Source organism: Drosophila serrata, unplaced genomic scaffold, assembly GCF_035046125.1.
Source record: "Drosophila serrata isolate PLE 108 unplaced genomic scaffold, ASM3504612v1 contig_245, whole genome shotgun sequence".
NCBI lineage: Eukaryota > Metazoa > Arthropoda > Insecta > Diptera > Drosophilidae > Drosophila > Drosophila serrata.
Genome location: NW_028257143.1, coordinates 1,200,268 through 1,220,437, shown reverse-complemented (window position 1 = coordinate 1,220,437; position 20,170 = coordinate 1,200,268). Strand labels below are relative to the sequence as shown.

The 20,170-nt window shown below is 42.9% G+C and overlaps 3 protein-coding genes across 4 annotated transcripts; all 3 read right to left on the bottom strand.

The window, feature by feature from the left end:
* Nucleotides 1-1,478: 1,478 nt before the first annotated feature.
* On the bottom strand, nucleotides 1,479-4,724 carry LOC110185586 (aminopeptidase N). Of its 2 annotated transcripts, XR_015271483.1 has the most exons (5): nucleotides 4,116-4,724; nucleotides 3,903-4,058; nucleotides 2,485-3,844; nucleotides 2,004-2,225; nucleotides 1,479-1,942 (listed from the first exon to the last, which is right to left on the bottom strand). XR_015271483.1 is itself a non-coding variant. In XM_020954518.2 (4 exons), exons 1-4 carry the CDS (start codon nucleotides 4,589-4,591, stop codon nucleotides 2,130-2,132), a joined length of 2,088 nt encoding a protein of 695 aa, XP_020810177.2. In that variant the 5' UTR covers nucleotides 4,592-4,724; the 3' UTR covers nucleotides 1,479-2,129. The 2 variants fall into 2 exon arrangements, 1 of the variants encoding a protein (XP_020810177.2); XM_020954518.2 differs by having other exon boundaries at nucleotides 1,479-2,225.
* A 7,008-nt stretch (nucleotides 4,725-11,732) lies between these two features.
* On the bottom strand, nucleotides 11,733-12,914 carry LOC110185856 (phenoloxidase-activating factor 2-like). The gene is made up of 2 exons (XM_020954865.2): nucleotides 12,647-12,914; nucleotides 11,733-12,579 (listed from the first exon to the last, which is right to left on the bottom strand). Exons 1-2 carry the CDS (start codon nucleotides 12,704-12,706, stop codon nucleotides 11,779-11,781), a joined length of 861 nt encoding a protein of 286 aa, XP_020810524.2. The 5' UTR covers nucleotides 12,707-12,914; the 3' UTR covers nucleotides 11,733-11,778.
* Nucleotides 12,915-14,172: 1,258 nt separating this feature from the next.
* Nucleotides 14,173-19,346, bottom strand: Tep1 (Thioester-containing protein 1). Its single transcript, XM_086832194.1, has 9 exons — nucleotides 19,232-19,346; nucleotides 17,579-18,772; nucleotides 17,267-17,528; nucleotides 16,971-17,199; nucleotides 16,842-16,904; nucleotides 16,679-16,787; nucleotides 16,434-16,612; nucleotides 15,400-16,319; nucleotides 14,173-15,298 (listed from the first exon to the last, which is right to left on the bottom strand). The coding sequence occupies exons 1-9, from the start codon at nucleotides 19,300-19,302 to the stop codon at nucleotides 14,255-14,257; spliced, it is 4,071 nt and encodes a 1,356-aa protein (XP_086688320.1). The 5' UTR covers nucleotides 19,303-19,346; the 3' UTR covers nucleotides 14,173-14,254.
* Between the last annotated feature and the right edge of the window lie 824 nt (nucleotides 19,347-20,170).

Genomic DNA, 20,170 nt, shown 5'->3' with positions numbered 1-20,170 from the left:
CTTCTCCTCGCCATATCCTTTTAATTTCCTCTCCCCCATCCCCAAGGAACACTCCCTGACTTCCTTGGCTTGTGATTTCCCAAATCCCATTTAAGAATTCCCTTTGTGGGAGCCAGGGATACCCGGAATTCTGTCTCACCCACAACAGTTGAACAAACTCCTTTGCATAATTCATGCAAAAAATTCAACACAACTCGTATTCGAGTCCCACTGAGTTGCTTGTATATTTTCTCAAAGCTGATCCTGCATCTGCTTCTGTGGGAGATGTCCTTTGATGAAAGCAGGTCTAAACGTGCTTTAAGTTCCGATTCCAACAGACATAAGGTGATACCCGTTGCAAAGTATTTAGAAATGGCAAATGGCAGCTCTGCATAATGAATTTATAAGACACTCTCTTCGTGAAACTCAAATAAAAGCTTACTTCGCATTTCCTTACTCCACTTATTATCAATATCTGCTGTTGCTGAAATGATCTTTGCTGGGGCCCATTTTTATTCTTCAAACACTTCTATTTAGGGGTCCTTGCTGGCCTTTTTAAACTATTAACTTTTAGGGGCAGCACCTGGGAAATAAAAATAAATTAATTGCCCGCTTCCGTAATGAACGTCATTATAAAGCTGTCAACTGCATTCAGTACTGTATTATGACCTGCTCTGACACATAATGACTTTTTTCCTTGCTTTCACATTTATTGAATATTTTTTTTTTATAATACAGCATAAAACTTTTGTTTTTATTGTGCAGAAAATGAATGGATTGGACCTTTTTATTTAACAATGACAAAAATAAATAGCAACCTTAATGAATTTCCACATCAAACAAAGGGAACTGAAAATATAATTCACGTTCATCATCTTTCAGCCATTTAAATATCGCATAAAAATAATATTAAAATTCCGTTCAAAGAGTATTGCCATAAAATAAAGAAAAGGAATTGCAAGAGGGAATATCCAAATATAAAAAATAATGGTAAAAGTAATTTAACAATTACAAAAATTCGTTATACTTGAATATATATTTACAGCTAAAGCCTTTTATTTTGTGGCTGCTGCCCCCAACTTGTTGCAGTAAACAACGTTATTAATTCATATCGCCAAATTAGGTTTATACATATTTGTCTTGCTCCTGGCCATGACAAAGCGGCGAGGGGGAAAAAGAAAAACACCCAAAACGAAAAATGGTAATACGTTTTCCATTAAATTTAATTTGCATGGTTTTAGGCGCAATCCGCTTCCGTCTAAGCTCTGGCTGTGGCCTAAATTTCATTACGCGTAAAATATGATTTGGTTTTCACTTCCTATTTGCATACCCCGTCGAGGATATTGGATTTTCGATTTGTCGTTAGAGAAAATATTGCTCTGATGATTTTAACAAATAAATTATAAATTTACTAAATGTATTTCAAAATGAAAACTTGTAGTGAAAATAGACTTATTAATGATATATCTCCTTAAGGTTTTGTATTAATAATTAGCTAGTTGAAGTTTCTAAATCTTTATTACATATTTATATATATATATGTATTTCTATACAACACTGTTACTGGCTGCATACAAACAAAAAAAAAGAACAAGTGCAATTTCTAAAAGGACGAGGAGGAAGCTTCGCATTAACCTTAAAGCGGTCTTAAAGACCGATTTGTATACGATGTTTGAGCAAGGAAAGTCCATTGCATTGCCATGGTAATGCTGCAGCATTAGGGGTCTGGTATAGTCCTTTGTGCGGAAAAGGAGCATCGATGGTGTCCTCCACTTCTGCCCGGGCATCTTCCAGTGCCGCTTTTATTGTTATTTTGCCTGCATCATTATTTCAGTTGGCGCCTTGACTCTGGCAAGTGGAGGTGGAGTGAGTTACCAGCTACCAGTTCCCGGTTCCCAGCAGGTCCTGCCCCACTTCCGGATGCTGTGGCACTGTCCCTTGGCATTGTGCGGAGCCGCCTTTGCTGTTGTTGCAGATAAAGATAAATAGTCTCAGATAACGCTCAGTTATTTGCAAACAAATACAATTGCGGTTCATTGATGGCGGTTTCATTTTGCCTTTCGCGGCGAAGGCGAAACGAGCTGGTTGTGGAGCCGGTCCGGGCCATTATCCTGCGGTCCTGAGTACTGAACCCTCCTCGCAGCCCGCTTCTAGTCGAGGCTATTCAGATTCTGCTTGAACACGAATTTGTCGAACGTGTGGCAGATGAACTCTGCGTACCATTTGCCAGCAATACTCAGCCATTTCTGCAAAGAAGGGAGTCGGTACATTAGGAGTGGGACCTCGAGTTTATGCAAAAAATGAGCTCACAACAAAGGGAAACACGATAGTTGCTTTTAATATTTAAGGCACCTACACGATGGCAGAGTCATGAGTGATATACATAGATAACTCTCTATGCATTAAAGAAACCTAACAAACAATTAAATTTATAGATATGGGGTATTTTAGTGATGAATTAGGAGCAGACAAGGTTGAATAGTTGTGCATCTTCATCACACTTACCGCTATGAACATTGAATTCTCCGGCTTGAATCCCCAGTAGCCGTGAGTCACTCCCAAAACGAATGCCATCAGGGGCTCCTGCTCGTCCTCATCAATAATGTATTTGAGAACATTGAGGGCAGTGCCCCAGCTTAGACGATGGTGCTTGTACAGGAAAAGGACATCACTGACGATTTGCGCTCGGCTCAGGACATGGATTCTACGGAAGTCGTCGTAGAGAATGGTGGCCAACAGCTCCCAGGTGTGATCGTCATACAGGACCCTGTAGTAGCCCATGGCACGCAAATTAAATACGATCCACTGATCCTCCGGCACCGAGACCTTTAATTGAACGCTCTTCTCGAGAGGACTCATCCAGGCCTTGGGTCGGACATCGAAGAAATTTGGTCTCCCCTGGACGGTAAAGGTAATGGGGATCCACCATCGCTCCGGCCTGCTCTCGTTAAAGGCGTGGCTCTGCGTTAGGGACACGGAAGTGCCGTTTCGGCTGACCGTCACCAGCGGATAGCCCTTCTGCTGGGTCCACGTGTCCATAACGCTTTTCAGGGTCTCCTCGATGCGCGGAGCGTTCGATTGCCGTTCCCGGGCTAACTGTAGCGATCGCCAGAAGATATCGGGCGTAGTGCCGGCAAAGGAGTTCTGCCAGAGATGCCGCTGGATGCCGTCGTAGAAGGTCTCATTGCCCAGGAAGCCGTTCAGCATGATTATCAGTGCACTGCCCTTTTGGAATAGGGCTCCCTCTAGTTCCTTCTGATCGATTGGCACCAGCGGGGCCAGGGTCATGCCACCAACCTGCGCCTCATACATGAAGGCCATCTCACGGTAGCGAAGCAACAGACGCCGTCCCACACCCGGCTGTACGTGATCCACGCCCAGAGCCTTGAAGTAGCCATTAAGGCCTTCCCTCAGCCAGAGATCAGACCACGAATCGATGCCCATCATGCTGCCAAACCACATGTGAGCGATTCCGTGGGCAGCCAACTGAAGTGCTTGCATCTTTGCCTGCGTCATCGGACCCTCGTATAGTTGCAGCATCTCCTTGCTCCGGTAGACGATTAAGCCCAGGGTGTCCCTCGATGGCGAGGGAATCTTGTCAACCACCAGCTGGTCAATCTTGTCTAGTGGGAGCAGTACCCCAAGCAGTTCCTCGTAGAACTGCAGTAACTGGGGCGCCACTTGGGCCACGAAGGAGGTCTCGGGCACATCGCCGCCCCGCGAGCAGGTGCGGAAATGTATTGGGCTTGAACTGACTGACTGACTGAAGCTGCAGGTGAAATTGTTCACGGAGAAGGCCAGCAGGTAAGTGGGTATCGCTGGTGTCACCTCGTGCACTGACCACACATAGTCCGGCAGTTCCGGGCTAATCAAAGGGGAGAATAATATGTACTACAAAGAACAAATAGATTTTGTGTACTCACTTCGGCAGTATCGCTCGGACCTTCATATTGCTGAAGCTTTGGAAGCGCTTGTGATGTCCCATAGTGACATTAAAGGTTGCCCTAAGGGCGGGCTCATCGAAGCTGGGCATAGTGTTTCTGATATAGTTCCGCTCGAATAAGGTCAGCGAGTACAAGCTGTAAGGGAGGATGTGTGGGGTAAGTTTTGGGACTCTGGGACATGGAATTGCTTACTTCTTTTGCCATGTCCTTGGATTTGCATAGCGGCCGATGAAATAACCGTCAGTGCTGTGCTCTGTCATCCGTCGGCCAAAAGGGATGCTCACGATATAGGTTCTGCCCATCGTGAGGCGCCTATTGAACTTCAATATCATATATTGCCGATCCGTGTTGAACTGCACCTTTCTCAGCCACACATCCTCAGACTTGAGCAGGCTGATTTTATCCGCTTCCACCTTAACGTCACCGACATGGAGCACCACCTGTTCGATAGATCTCTGCACGTATATCGAGATCTTTACTGTGCCCTCGTACCGGGATCCTGCCAAGCTTTCCAGATGCGTTATTAAGGTCAAATCGTAATGGAACGGCACCACAGAGGCTGGCAATCTTGGGTGGTCGTAGATTGAAGACGACATTGCCATATGGCAGACGACCAGTAAGAGCAAAGAGTACAGGAATCCATGAACCTTAAGGGGACATATCGACATTCTGATTAAATACTTTCCACTCGTCCGCAGACCTGAGATTCATCAAAGGAAAGTAAATTTTGTAATTTTAAAGAAACAGACAATTTATGAGAATTCTGACAAAAATAGAATCGCTTACTGTTGGGTTAGATGAGTATTGTTATTATTATCATCCTTAGTTCTTTTGTTTTTTCGAACAAATGAGTCACGTTTGCTGCGAATGATATGTGGTATTTACAGATCAAATCAATGGGAATGCTTTCAGTTTACCCGGGGCTCTGGCTTCGAGGATTTTAATATGCGACCATTTCAAGTGGGAAAAAAGCGATTCAAAAGTAAAAGTTACACTCGCAGGACGTCTTGGCAGCGTCTTGACTTACTTTCCAGCTTTCACTTGGGGGCTGGCAGAAGTTTTGCAACTTTCTGCGATACGTGCGTGTGTCGATTTGCCTATGTGCGAGTGAGTGTCTGTATCGGTGCGTGTGCGGGCCGAGCGCCAAAAAGTATGTTAAGCACTTTGGTCCCAGTTTGCAGGCGCACTTTTGGCACAGCCTCGAACTGCCATATATGTAGCTGCTCGAACGTATTCGTATCTGGCCTGCGATTTATACGTGCATGTAATATGTGTAATTTATGACTGGCGGGATGTGTGCGCTTAAATTATGTGCAAAATGCTCACAAAAGCCGCCTGGCTTTTGGGGGGCTAACAAACTTTGAGTCAAAACTTTGGCCGCAGCCCCTTCACCGAATGCCGGAATATTGACAGTCACGTGTGGATTAGTTATCGGACTCGAGCTGCATATGGCCTTGCATATTCCAACCCGACGTGTTGAATAGATTTTCCACTCCCAGGGGGTATTTTTTCTTTAAAGATACAACAGTTGAAGCATTCGCAGCATTCATTTATTTTAATACTACAGTGAAGCCAATATTACATTACAATAATAAACTAAATAATTTAGTTAGTATTGAAGCAAAATTTTTGTAGAATTTTTCTTAATCTCAGTAAATAGCTGTGATCATTAAGAACAAGAAATATTGGAATTTATTTCATACAAAAAGTAATTATAAAGTCTATTCTCACAGAGACAACATAAGCACTTCTAAATGAAATGACCACATAGGTGTGCTAAATGAATTAGGAATTTTCATTTGTTTCCCCAAGTTTGGTTTGAATGAAAACCTAAACATTTTCAGACTGAAATTAGTTCAAGAATGTGTGTAGAGGTATGAGATCATTGTTAGGGCCTCCCGAAAAAGAAACCAAGCTCCATCAGATTATGCTTTATGCCCCTCAGCACTTTTCCAACGGATTTGTTCATCTCAGTCCGAACCCTAAATGAATTTTCATTTCCAATTACTTTACGATTTTGCCTTTGTGTGCCTGATGACTTGTCCCTGTCCACCCCTCCGTCCGGACTCTTCCCCATCCGATACTGGTGGCATTACAATTCGATTTCCTAATTTTCAATTTTACACGTTTGGCAAACACTCGAGTCGAACAGCCCAGATCGAAAACAGGACAAACGCCCAAAGCCCAACCTAGTCCTCATCCTCATCCGCATCCGCATCCGCATCCGAATCTGCATCCACATCCGCATCCCCCTCATACCCTTTCAATCGCTGCGCTATCCGTATGCAGTGCCAGGCCAGAGACTTTTGAGAAATTTTAATTAAAATTGAATTTTCTTGCATTTAATTAAAAGCTTAGCTGGGGCGCGCATGAAAAATGAAAGAAGCCAAAGAAAAACTCTGCTCGATGTGGATGCGGATGCGGCAGGAGCTGGGGCAGGGGCAGGGGCATGGGCAGGGCACTCGAGTAGAAGAGCATGCACTCGCTGCGCCAGGGAGAGAGATATGGGAATCATCATCATCATCCTCAGCCGGCTAAGGATGGACCGCCCGGCATCCGTTGCCCAAGCCCCCATCCCAAAAGGAAACGGAGCTGAGGAGGATATTTTCGTTTGTTTACCCAGGCTGGGATGCAGGCAGCCCTGTACCCGGAACCGGGGCTAAATGCAACACTGACAGCTACTGTCAAAATAAGCAACTAATCTCTCTGCTGCAATATTGTTTGACAGGCTCACAGCTCGCACGCAAACAACCCACCCACACCCACAAAAGGCCACTGATATTTAAGGGCTGCCGGTTGTTCAATTGATTTTCACTGGAGACAACTGCCCAACATTTTCTGCAGTTTCTGCTTCTGTGCAACAATCATCGGCCAATTGGATTTTGCGCTGCGGCTGGCTAATTAAGTTTTTCAGCCTCGCTTCCCTCAATCCCCTCGAAATGTGCCTATGCCGCAACATTTTCCACTATTTCCGGCCACGAAAATGCATCGCAATTTCGGATCGGATCGGAAGTGGCGACCAATTGCCAGCCATAAAGGGTTATCACATTTTTGAATTGAAAACCCCATGTTTCCAGGCTCTAAAGCGTCAAAACCTTTTGGAAAAACTCGGAATTGGAAGTTGGGGTTCGTACAGGATCAAACTGATTCACTATTTAATAATAACTGTTAGTTATCTTTCCTTAAGCAGCAGGATTTCTCCAAGCCAATGAATGAACATTTAATTTTTTCATATTTTCCAGCTCAGGCTCCGAAAAATGCCACACAAATTGTTCTTGTGCCAACCAACTGACCAGGCGGCAAGCGATCAATGGGTACTTGTCCTGCTGCCGAGATAATGCGGCTAAAGCCACATAATTGTTTTAAATTTTTCATAAATTCCCCCGCAAAATGCTGCACGATAAAAATGCGGCACACAAACCCAGCTGTCGTAGGTAAATTTTCGAGTCTTGGCTTTCCAGCGCCAACGAGCCGGCACTCCTCGAGATCCGGCGGCCAAGAGCTGAGATCCAACGCCTGGGAAAAGCGGAAAGCGGGAAAGGGGACCGGGGACCCACTGCAGCGATAGCATAAATAGTTTAATATAAAACGCAGACAAAGGCCGGGGACCAGAGCCCTTAGCTCATCTCATGCCCGCATAGTTCGTGCAGCCCGCTGCCGAAGTTTGTGAAGCGTTTCTTTTGTCCTGCGGCAGGAGGGAAAATATTTAATGCACCCACAATATTTTGCTTGGCTGGCAAGTGATAATGCACCGGCCTCGGGCCGCAAAACTGGATGGTCCCCATCCTCCAGGGGCTGCCTTGGCCTTTGGCAGGAGTACAAAGGACCGGTCTGTCGAGCCACCGAAGCCACCGAATATCCGAGGGACGAGCCAAGTGGGCGCTGGTCGTCAAAGGAGCCGATTCGCTTTTTATATGCATATTCAACAGTGTGGAAATAATAAAGCCAACTTGCCGAGAGTTATAGTTGCTTCTCCAGTTGTCTAGAGATAGTCGAGATGCCGGAATCAGGAGGCAGGAAGCCGGAAGCACTCATTGTCGGCCCAGACATTGCCAGAAAGGAAGCAGGGAACTACGGCATCGAGTCCTTGGACACTGTACTCTCTTCCTGGAATCAATGGAACGCCCGATTTTCGATTTCACCTACTATTTGCTTCTGTTTTGTAGTCAGAAACATAATATGGTAATATTTATAAAATATCTTATATGCATTTTTATATTTTTGGTATATGTTAAATGCTCTCAAAGTAATCTTTATTTCCTCTAAAAATTGTAACCAGACTAGACTTCGACTTCGGTGATTTTAACAAGGAATACTTTTAGAATTGAAATGTGTCAAAATGGAAATTGTATATTTAGGCAACATGCCGTTACTTATCAAGTCATTTTGCACATCAGCTCTCCCACTGACATAATTAAATATGTGTTTCCTGCGAAGACGAGGTGGCAAAAGACGACTGAACGACGATTAGGTGATTTGTCATTCAGGACACGCTTTAATCGAACCCACCGGTCGCTCCTGCATGCCGAGCCACCGAAATTGAAAGTGACATTTATGACACAGACGTTGCTGGCGCGACAGCATCGTTTCCATCAGCAGCGGCATTATCCTGACGATGCGCTGCAGCATTTGGTCCTGCGGCACTGATTTGAATTCTGTCAACAATTTCACAGCTCGCCGACATCTGAGAAGGTGGAACGAGACGCTGATTGGCCACCTCTTTGGAACGGGGAGCGGAGCAAATTTAATTGTTGTCAATCTGACATTGCCAAATTAGAGTTGGCTGACGGCTGTCTCCGTTCGTTTGGCTTTGTTTTCTCCTCTGGCAAAGCCTGGCAAGTTCTTTTCCCCAATCTAGCTTTATTTTTATACCCTTGCAGGGTATTATAATTTCAGTCAGAAGTTTGCAACGCAGTGAAGGAGGCACCTCCGACTATATAAAGTATATATATTCTTGATCAGGATCAACAGCCGAGTCGATCTAGCCATGTCCGTCTGTCCGTCTGTACGTTTCTACGCAAACTAGTCTCTCAGTTTTGAAGCGATCTGAATGAAACTTTGCAGTTAGTCTTCTATATTCTCTCACTCGTATATGTCGGAACGGGCCGGATCGCACGACTATATCATATAGCTGTCATAGGAATGATCGGAAAAGTTTTACAAAAAAAATTATAAAATTTTTAGTTTTCAACAGAATTTAATCAAATTTGAGATATAGCCATTTCATATTATTCTACAATTTTGTGTAAAATTTTATGAAAATCGGACGACTATATCATATAGCTCCCATAGGAACGATCGAGAAATTAATTCAATTAATAAGTATAACATTTTCAGTTTTCAACAGATTTTCATCAAATTTGAGATATAGCCGTTAAATATTATTATACAATTTTGTGTAAATTTTTATGAAAATCGGACTAATATATCATATAACTCCCATAGGAACGATCGAGAAATTTGAGGGAAATGAGAATGGCGGTGGCTGTTGTCGGAAGACTGAGAATCGCGGTGGCGATAACATTTTTAGTTTTCAACAGAATTTAATCAAATTTGAGATATATCCATTTTATATTATTCAAAAATTTTGTGTAAAATTTTATGAAAATCGGACTACTATATCATATAGCTCCCATAGGAACGATAGAGAAATTAATGCAATTAAATTTATAACTTTTTCAGTTTTCAGCTGATTTTCATCAAATTTGAGGTATAGCCATTTTATATAAGTCTTAAATTGTGGCAAATTTCATAAAAATCGGACGACTATATCATATAGGTGCCATACAAACGATCGTTTGATGTAGAGGAAAAATGCAAATCTGTGAATGTAAAACTGCAAATACATATAATATGTATAGGTGAATGAAATGAAAGCAGGTATTACTTCATTGTTTTTTAACACAAATATATATAATTTATATTCTATGGATTCCTATTCATAGAAATTCTATCTGCAAGGGTATATAAACTTCGGCGAGCCGAAGTTAGCTTCCTTTCTTGTTTTCAAATTATTTTCCATAGATTATACTTTTTGGGTGGCATATCGATCATATAATATCATTTTAATAACGAAAATCCATGCACATTTGTAAATTAAATTCTAAACAAACCTAAAAGTGTCTCCAAAAGAAGTTAAACTACATACTTGCTTTGGAACTCAATTTTAAATTGAAAGCATAAATACTATAATGTATTAATTATGTCACTTTTGTCTGCATAATTGCAGTTTTTTCTTTAAGAAAATTTATCTTCACTGTTGGGCAGTGGTCATAATCAATCTCACTGTCTATCTTTGTCTGCACTCCAACATAAGTTTGCCGTTTTCAATGTCATGGCTATAGAAAATTGCTGTCTTCCTCCTGCTCCTGACATTGGCGGCCTGCGGGCACTCCTAATTTGTGTTCCTCTTTTTGTTTTCCTTGTTTTCCCTTCTGCAATATTTTGATTTGGGCCATAATTATTTTTCTGGGTCCTTTTGAAATGCACGGGACGTGAAAGCCGGCCCGACCCCTTAGTGCATTTCGGCCCCACCTACGACGTATTCCCCTGGATGTGGCAACATTTTGCTTGTCACGCAAATGTTTCGTGTCAGATTTTCCCTGCTCCGGCTAGCTTTCTGCAGGAAATATTTTTTAACCGCATATATACTTACACACACATACATACCTCTGCACAGTTTGCCATACTCTTTATAAAAGGCTTTATGTATGCAGCATTAGTATGTAAGGGCCATGCCCGGTGGAAAGGCAGCGCGGCACGTCGACGGACCACTTGCAGGAAGTCTGATACCCACTGCCAACTGACCCATGTAACAACTCATTTTAGCAAGAGGACTCGCCTGGCGCTACTGCTTCAAAATTTGGGGAAAAAGGTAGAATACAGGATTATATACATTATAAACAATAATTTACTTATTAGATTTACATTATTGTAAGTTTGCATACAATATGAGTTCTAAATAAATATGTTTAGATTGCTCAGCTGCAAGTATTAAATTTGGTTCTACATTACCTCTTTTGAAATGTTTGGAATGTTCTTATTAAAACTGTTTATATATATGTTTTGAATGCATTTTCACTGCTCTACCAACCACTGTGCATTTCCCGCAGCACGTTCTCCCGGTCGCCAGCTATATTTTTCAATTTGTAAACATATCCTGCGGTGCCGGCGCTGAGAGTCGGTCTGAAAAGGGGGGCGGCATTAGCCAGCATCTGGCCACACCCACGTCGCGGCTGGGATGAAATGCATTTGCTTCATTTGTTTGGCGTGTATTTCATGTCAACTTAATGTTTATTAGAAAACGTCTACTCAAATTACAGGAGCCAGGGGGAAGGCAAAGGACGCGGCGCCCTGCCCCCTAGTTTGCAGCTGTCAAACGATGCCAACCTTGCGCAGGGAGCTCATTCATCAAGCAACGGAAGCTAAAGCCAGAAAACAGTTTTTAATACGCCATTTTGCTCTTTTTTCTCGCTTATTTTAGTTGTCTCAAAGTCAACTTGAATTCGCTAAAATAGCCAGAAGGTAAATACCTTTATTCGGCCTTCCTCTGCTGGACTGACATGACAGCTGAGTTCAAGAGTTATGCTTTGATGAAGACTTTATGCCTTTTAAAGAGCTACAACGTGTACATTTTGTTTATGTAAAAGAAAATATCGTTTTCATTAAAGATTTGTTGATCTACCCGAGTATTTTGAACAGCTTTCACAATCTCAAAATACCCTTAAAATAATTTCCCATATTACAGCAAGATTTGCAGATATTATTTGCAAGAAGTCTATCGTGTCGTAAAAGACTTAAAGTGCTCAATTGCTTCTCCAAAAATGCCTTTATATCTATAATCTTTTAATCACGTTTACAATTTTCGCTGCCCCAGTTGAATGTTCCACCTGTGCAGGTGATAGTTGATCCAGTCGCTCATCCGGGATACATCGGTGTAGACGCCCGGGGTTCTAAAGGTGCCACAGCCGATGCCATAGGTGACAATTCCGGCTTGCTCAAAGCGTGAGGGGTCATTGGGCAAGGGACACACAAGTGGAGAGCCTCCGTCGCCCTTGCAGCTTGCCCTGCGGTTAAGGCTTTCTGCGCATATTAAATAAGGTGAGACATTTCTTCCAAATTTTCGTTGGCACGCTGTCTTGTCTATCATGTTCACATCTATCTTCTTGAGAACGTTGGGATAGTCCTTCGAGTCCGCCTCCTTTGGGCCCCAGCCGTTGAAGAGGCAGTGTCTGCCCACGAAGCTGGTGTTTTGGGAGGGCAGACACACTGTCCGGATGTTTGCCTGCACTGGGAAGTGAGCTTTCAGGATGAGCAGAGCTATGTCATACTGCCCGCTGTAGTTGTTAAACTTTAAATGCGAGATCACCTTTTTCACACCAAGGTCTATGTGCCCGTATATCTCCTCCGTGGTGGACACATTCCATTCGCCGGCCCTTACCAACAAGTCGTCCTCGCCAATGCCATTCAATATGTGTGCGGCAGTGAGGACCACATTCGCCGCGATCAGGGAGCCGCCACCAATATACCGGGTCAGTCCATCCCTTCGATCCAGAACTGCCACCATCCAAGGGAACTCACCAGGTCGAGCGCCTCCCGGAATCAAGCCAATTTTACTCTCCAGACCATTTTGGTTATACTTGCCACAGCCAGTTGCCTTCAAAAAAATGTGCAAAGCTGCTTTTACGGCTGCTTCAACTTGGCTATATCTTGTTCAGACTCACACTTTCCCCAGCGTCACAGCTGATCAGCAGCCCCAAGAGCAGCACCCACAACAGCGTCATTGCTCAGTCGCGAACTCGGAATGAAATGATCCAGAGCGTAATCGAAACGCTCAGTAGGTCGATCCCCGCCTTCGTCATTATCAGTTTGATTTTATAGGAATTAAGTCACAATTCTCGCAATCGTGTAATCCAGAAATTCGATCATAAGCTTGACTTTAACTTACCATTATTGTTGTTAATTTCACTTTAATCGTCTGGTTTACTCGCTCTTAATAAATATATGTACATATGTATGCTTATCAGCTATGATTATAGAGAGAATATATGTTTAGAAATACAGTCGAATCCCGATAATTCGTACCCCGCTAAATCGAAAATCGCGATAATTCCATACATTTTGGTCCCCTCGTTAATTCGTAGTATTTGGCGCAACGCAAAGAATATTGAACCTCTTATAAATCGTAATTTTGTTTCGAAACCTCTTATAAATCGTAATGCGATGCGAAATATTTTGTAGTTAAAGCGACGTTAGATTTTGCAGACATCAGAAAGGAGAAGAAATTTTATAGAATTTACAAACCAGAGCATTAATTCCTCAACTTAAACATTATTTTTCGACTCATGATGTGCCAAATAGTGTGTTTGACAACCTAATAGGTTTAGAAAACGAAATGGAAAAAATAAAAGAAAAAAACACGAAGCAATCAAAAATTACCAAATTTTTTAAAGCTTGAATTTTCGTTTTTAATAATTTAATGTTTCTGCTTAATTTTGTTTGTTAATTTTTTGTTTAATTTTCCTTTAATTTGAAAAACGTACAAATGAATGTACATATTTATTATGTTTGTTTAATTTTAATAAAGCTAAATACATATGTAAACATGATGTGAAATGTAAGTACCCCGTTTATTCGACTCTTTCATTTTTGAGCCCCTTTAAATAGAAATCTCGATAAATCGAATTCCCGTCTAATTCGTAAAAAAAGTGATCCCCTTGCCATTTCGAATTATCGGGACTCGACTGTACTTACATATACTGTATAAAATTCCTTGAATAAACTCTGCACGTATATACGGCATTTTTCTCATTAATCGCTTTTCGTGGAATTCATCGTTTAAATCTTTTTTCTGATCTCGGTGATCTTTTAAAAATAAAAAAACAAATCCAAACAAGACTATGTTTATTATCATTCTTGATTTGATGTTACTGTTTTTTTCGGATTATAACGTTATATTAGATTGTGAGAGGCGGCGATGTGTAGTCGATCTTTGCTAAGTTTTCCTGGACGCGAATCAAGGTTCCAAATCTGCAGGGCTTTGATATGTCAAACAGTGATCTTGACCACTGCCACCTGCCTCGCATCCGATCAGTCTTTGAGTAGACAAAGAACCAGTGCCGCATGAAATTTGGACAGTTCAGAAACGTATTATTTATCAAGAGTATATAAAACACTGCAATGTTAATCCTGCAAACGGAGTTGCCACACATAACTACCCCAAAGATAAAATATAAATTAATTCATTTATTAATATATTCTTTTTTTTTTGGACTGTGAAAATTGTATTGAACGTTAAAGTGGAATTGAAATTAGATCCTTGAACCTTTTTTTCAGCATCCCGGTCCGCACTGGGAACCCTGGCAGATGTCGCAGAGTGATGATTGCACCTGGTAGTACTCGGTGCACTTGCGCTCTGGGGCGTAATAGTCGTAGAGAACGACATATGCCGGCCTCTGCCTGGCCACGTCGTGAGTCCTGGCTGCTTCGACAGTAAGGCATTTGGGGTCGAAGGGGGTCAGGCGCTCAAAGTATATAACCACATGCGAGTCGGCGTTCTTCGTCTCCACGAGCCTCACGCTGGGAGTCGACTGGATCTTGGCGAGGGCGTTGGCATCGGCTACGTAACCGGAAGGCAGCTGGACCTCCATGAGAGCCATGTTGGATGGCTTCCTCCTCCCCGACGCTTCTCTGGGGGTGTATTCGGCGCAGATGTTCAGCACCAGACGGTTCCTCGGTGAGTCCATTACCGTGGGTCTGATGCGGAAGCTGGGCTCCGGGTCCTTGGTGGCCACGTTGTACTGGTACGCGAGCTGGACAAGAGCTGATCCGTAGCCTCGGGCCGAGAACTGCACCTTGCGAGTCGATTTTGGCACCTCGCGGGTCTGTAGCTTCAGTGCATTCTCTGGCCTGACCTGGACAATGGACCTGGCAGCGTGTTCGGGGCGCAAGAAAATATCCATCTGTCCAACGGGTGATGTGGCTTGTAAGGAGAACTTGGTTAGGGCCTGCAGACCCATTATCGTGTCCTGGGAGGACTCAAACCCTCCGTTACTGTTACGCTGCGCAATCAACCACTGGACAACGGGCATGGGATCTACCGCCATGCCTTTCTCCAGCATGGCGAGCAGGATGTAGGATGTGATTTCAACGTTCATGCTTTTGCTGTTGGGGGACATTTCCCACCACTGAAGGCCGTTCTCCTTCCTGGCCATGCCGTCCAGCCTAGTCAAAAGAGTGTTGCCCTTGTTGTGGTCTGCCTGTTGCAGAGCCAGAGCAGCTATGGCCAGACTATAAAGATCACCTGATGTCTCCACATCTGCGGCTATGAATTGTACGGCTTTGTCAATTACATTTCTGTATGCTGGGATATGTTCCTTCGGATAAATTATAGAGTGGGGAAAAATATTGTTACAAATATGCGAAAATAAGTGCTTCTCATTTCTTAAGTAACAAAAAACACTATTCAAACTCTCACCTGATTCTCTAAAAATGCCAGCAAAACGAAAGATGTAAGCGCCCATTTACTCCCATATTTATTATCGTATAGAGTGCCTTTTTCCTCGAACTCTCCGCTCGCAAGCTGCCTGGCCGCAAGAAAGTCGAGTCCAGCAGTCAGGATTCTAGGCTCGACGTCAGTGTATTTATTGGCCTGGTGAAAAGATCGCAACACAAATGCCGTGAGCCAGGTGCTGCCTATCTGGCAACTTTCAAATGTTCGAAAAGAGCCATCATTTTTCTTGAAGGTCAGCTGTCGCTGATAGCCAATATTCAAAAAGTCTTTGGCTTTAGCGGCTGTCTCCGGTTCGTTGCGGTTGGTGGCGTCTAGGAGGCGAAGCACCAGGACGTTGGGCACAAAGTTCATCATGTTTTGCTCTCCACAACCGGTGGGCAAACGCACCAATCCATCTAGGTTGTCAAGAACAGGTGCCTGGATATCACCACCTACATTTAATAATACAACCTCAGAGTCCTCCACAGCTTCTGGTGGTAACTCCACTTCCAGAGTCTTCTCTGGGGCCTCCAGGCTCCGTCGGTGTAATCGACTGTTGCGGTTCAGGTTGACGAGGACGGGTCGGTTGACGTACTTAGTCACGCCATCAGGCTCCACCTTCAACATCTGCTCGATGGAGTCAAAGGCCAGCGGGGAAATGGCGGTGATCTTCAAGGAGATCAGTCCTACCTTCTTGGGACGGATCATAAACGAGAAGCTCCTGCCAGTGTTGGCGGGAATGGTGACCCGTTTGAGTCTTTTGTTTAGTTGCATGGCCTTCACAGAATTGGCATTAACGGCTTCAGTGAACTCATACTTCTGCTCGGAGTTGTCCATCGTCACGGTCGCCTGTACTGGTTCATCCATGAAGTTGAACACCACCACAGGAATGGCAATTATTTCGTCTGAAGGAGAACAAATGGGTTTTAGAAAAACAATATCCAAGAGTTATTACATTCCGAAGAGAGATTCGATTAATCGGGCAATAAATAAAGTCATGTCTTCTTGGCTCAACTTACCTCGTTTTACAGAGTATGGTAGGTTAGTTGAAATAAAAAACGGCTTAAAGACACGGATTCTGGTTGGGCTATTGGTTAACGCAATGCCGGAAATGGGATTCAGGGAAAATCCAGTGATGACCCACGAGGTAATAGTATCTGGAATCTTCGCCGTCAGGTTTCCATAATTAGAATCAAAGCTATGGGTTGGTAAATACAGAGATTGATCAGTCTGTTTGATGGTACAAAAGTGAAGGAAGTCTTACTCGGCTATATTTGAAAACAACCAGGTCTCTGGAAACTCTTTACGAATCGGAGGTTGTTTCTCCTGTTCGGTTATTTGGACAGTGGCCACAGGAGCAGGGTGTGGACCTGCTAGTATTTAATTTTAATTAGCAGAACCATTCCGGAAAACGAGACCCAGCTTACCTGATGTATTTTTTCCTCTAACATGACGAGGGGTATATAGCCCGTTTTCACAGGTTCCCTGATCTTATAAATAAAAGGTTAAGTATAGTATTAGTTACATCGATGGAGTTGTACGAGTAAATATCTTACCCCACTGTTCATCGTTGTCTATTTGGGCATTGGTTAGGGTCACCAGCCCGGGAGTTGCAAACTTGCCAAGATCGTTGAAGATTTGGTCACGGCTAAGGTCGTTACCGGACCTCAGAAGCAGCACACTCTGGTCGACGCCCAGTAGCCCCACGAAGGAGTGGGGATCGGTCTTCACTCTCAGATTAACTGTTTCGCTGGGTTCAGCACTTTCCTGCGCATTAATTTCAATCTGTGGGCAGTGTCAAGGGTGGGACTGAGGGTTAGACTGGGAAACGACGCTTTGAGTGGTGTCTTACCGAGTTGCCGAAATCCTTCTCAAAGTCGATCTTCAGTTCGTCGGAGCGCATGACTCCATCTTCTACGTAGTGTACGTAAATCGTGGCTTGAGGAACCATATCGAAGGTGGGCATGAACTTAACGTTTCGACTCATTTGTCCGGGCTTCACAGACACATACTGATTAAATAAGATGTTGCCCCGAGCGACGATAGTGAACATGAAGTACGGAAGGTCACCGGTCGAAACGACATCAAATGAGACAAGTTTCTTCAGCCTGGGACTGTAGTCGAAGGTAATACAAAGTGTTGGGACATAAAGGCCAATACTCACCTGACTGTGTTCAGCTCGATCTTTAGTGATTTGTCAAGCCTCGAAATAGTTTGTATGTGATCCTTAGCGTCCTTAAATGTAACAGTCACATGGTAGCTTCCACATAATATATCCGGCAGCATTGTCTTTGCAATGGATATACCTGCCTCGTTCACTGGGACTGAGAAACTTCGCGAGGTTCCACAGCATTCGAACGTGAAATGTACCTGCTCAGACGAGGAGCTGATGGGAGAGCCGTCTAGATTTCTGACAATAATGGGAAATTGGGAGACCTTTCCCGCCCTAAATCTCTTTGGCCAAAAGGCGGACTCCAGCCGGTAACGATGCTGGTGAAGGGTTACATAGTTGGAGCCGCTATGCCGGAGGTCTGTTAGTTCCTCGGTCACTGTGGCGCCAATTTTCAGGGGAGACGGGTCGGTGGCCGCGAAGGGGAGCTCAACGTTGACCTGACCGTCAATGTCGAAGGTCCACTCCTGCGCTTTTCCCTCAATCGATACAGTGACCTTGCCCTTGACCGGCTTTCCGAAAGTGTACCTAGCCCTGATCGTCGCTCTGACGCTTCCTGCGTTGGCCAGAACGTCGTTGGCTGTGTGCACGGATACCTCGAACTTGGGCAATACGTACTTGTCTACCACGAAGACTTTTGACTCACTGCCCTCGTCCTGCATCGAGACGGCAATCGTCCAGTTTCCCAGCACTGGCTTATCAGACAGCCGAAGCTCTCCGGAGTAAACTCCCTTGATCGGCATAACATCGACGATCTGGGTTATCCGGTTCTGTGCTCCATCGTGGATCTCAATCTGAATGGGCTTGTAGATCCTGGCAGGTTGGGTGTTTCTATCAAGGAAGAGCACTCGGAACTGCACGAGATCCGCGGGCTTGTAGGTGGCCTTGTCAGTTTGGATGTATATGGAGGTGGCATCCTCGACGTACTTAAGCTGGGTGGATTTCTTAAAAACGATGCCCCGGAGGCCCTCAGCCGTGAGCTGGTAATTTCCGCCGGTAAGTTTCGGGACGGGAAAGGCAATTATTTGCGTGGACATGGGCTGAAGCTGGACTTCCTTAATTTTTTTATAGGAGGGTCCACTTAAAGTGGCCCTGATGAGACTAGGTCCATCTGCATTATGCAGGGTAACAACAACGTTGTAATTGATGTTGGACCTTATGGTGTCTGGCACCACGACCGAATAGGTGCTGCAAAAAAAAACCATAGGTTTGATTAAAGTTTTAATATCCATTTGATATAATTTATACCTCTACCAACTGAGTCTCCATTGGGCTTTAATTGCAAGGCTAATGTTTTTTTCTTAAACAAAAAAAAAGGGAATGATGGAATCTAGGGACTGATTTGAGTGTGTTTTTCTCTTTTTAATAATTTTCACTTTTTATGTCTCTTTATAAATAATTACTGTCACCCCGAAGAACTTTGTGATTATTAATCAGGAGAGATAAAAAATAAAGAATTTGTTCAGAATCCAGAAATTGGAGGTCTTACATGTATGTACGTATCTATCCTGGCTGGATTTGTAAACGCTGCATTAATTTTTTAATATAGTTAAAAAGCCATAGAAAGAATCAATCATTGTACCTACTATCGACTTTGTAAAAATTGGCACATTAGATCTAATTATTCCAAATTTATATCAAACTTACCCCCTGTCCGTAGTTAGTACATATGGAAAAAGCAAGCATCCCAGTAGCAGCCACAATACTTCGCAGTGCATTCTTTAATTAATTATTAAAAAGAAGCTTTTGAAGCCGATCAACTAAAAGCCGACAATGAGATGTCGCCGTCGGTTGCGACTCATTTATATAGGTCTCTGTGAGTATGACTCGAAAAAAATAAAAAATAAATATATGTGTTTTGCATGGCATTCGGAGAATTCTTTAGATTAAATGAAATGAAGAGGAGATGCTTCATGGGAATTATTATAAAAACAGTATGAAACATAATGAACATAAATGATGAATTGAAAAAGGTCTGTACAAATGTAAATTTTTTGTTTCTTTTTTACATTTGTTTAGGAAATCATTTTAAATTATTATTTACTCAATATGTAAGCTTATTTAAAATCCAGAGCTATGAAAAAAACGCTTCGAACTTCAGATGGGAGAGAAAAATGTTTGCAGAGATTAATTATGTTTCTTGTTCAATGAGAAAGAATGTTATCTCTTATTTTTCCGAGAACTTAAAGATTAAATTTATTTTCTTCACTGCGTTTTCTTCGTTGCTTTTTTTACCGTAAATTCTTTAAAATAGATGAAAATGTAATAAAGAACAAGAATTGTAATTATTTTTGCAATTATTTTTAAATGGTTTTCATTACAGATATATATTGTACAATCTGCAAATGGAAAGAAAACTAATTAAAAACTTTGTGCAAAATTAAAGTTAATTTGGTAAAGATAACATAATGTATATAACAAATTATATTACAGTTGTAAAAATGTTATTTACAATTGTAATACCCTACACGGTTCTATTTCGTTCTCATCACGCTCTCATACCAATAATACTTTATAAAATAATATCTTGAAAAATATGTAGGTGGACCCCTCCATTAAAGTTAAAAAGAAGCCTGAATATCCCCA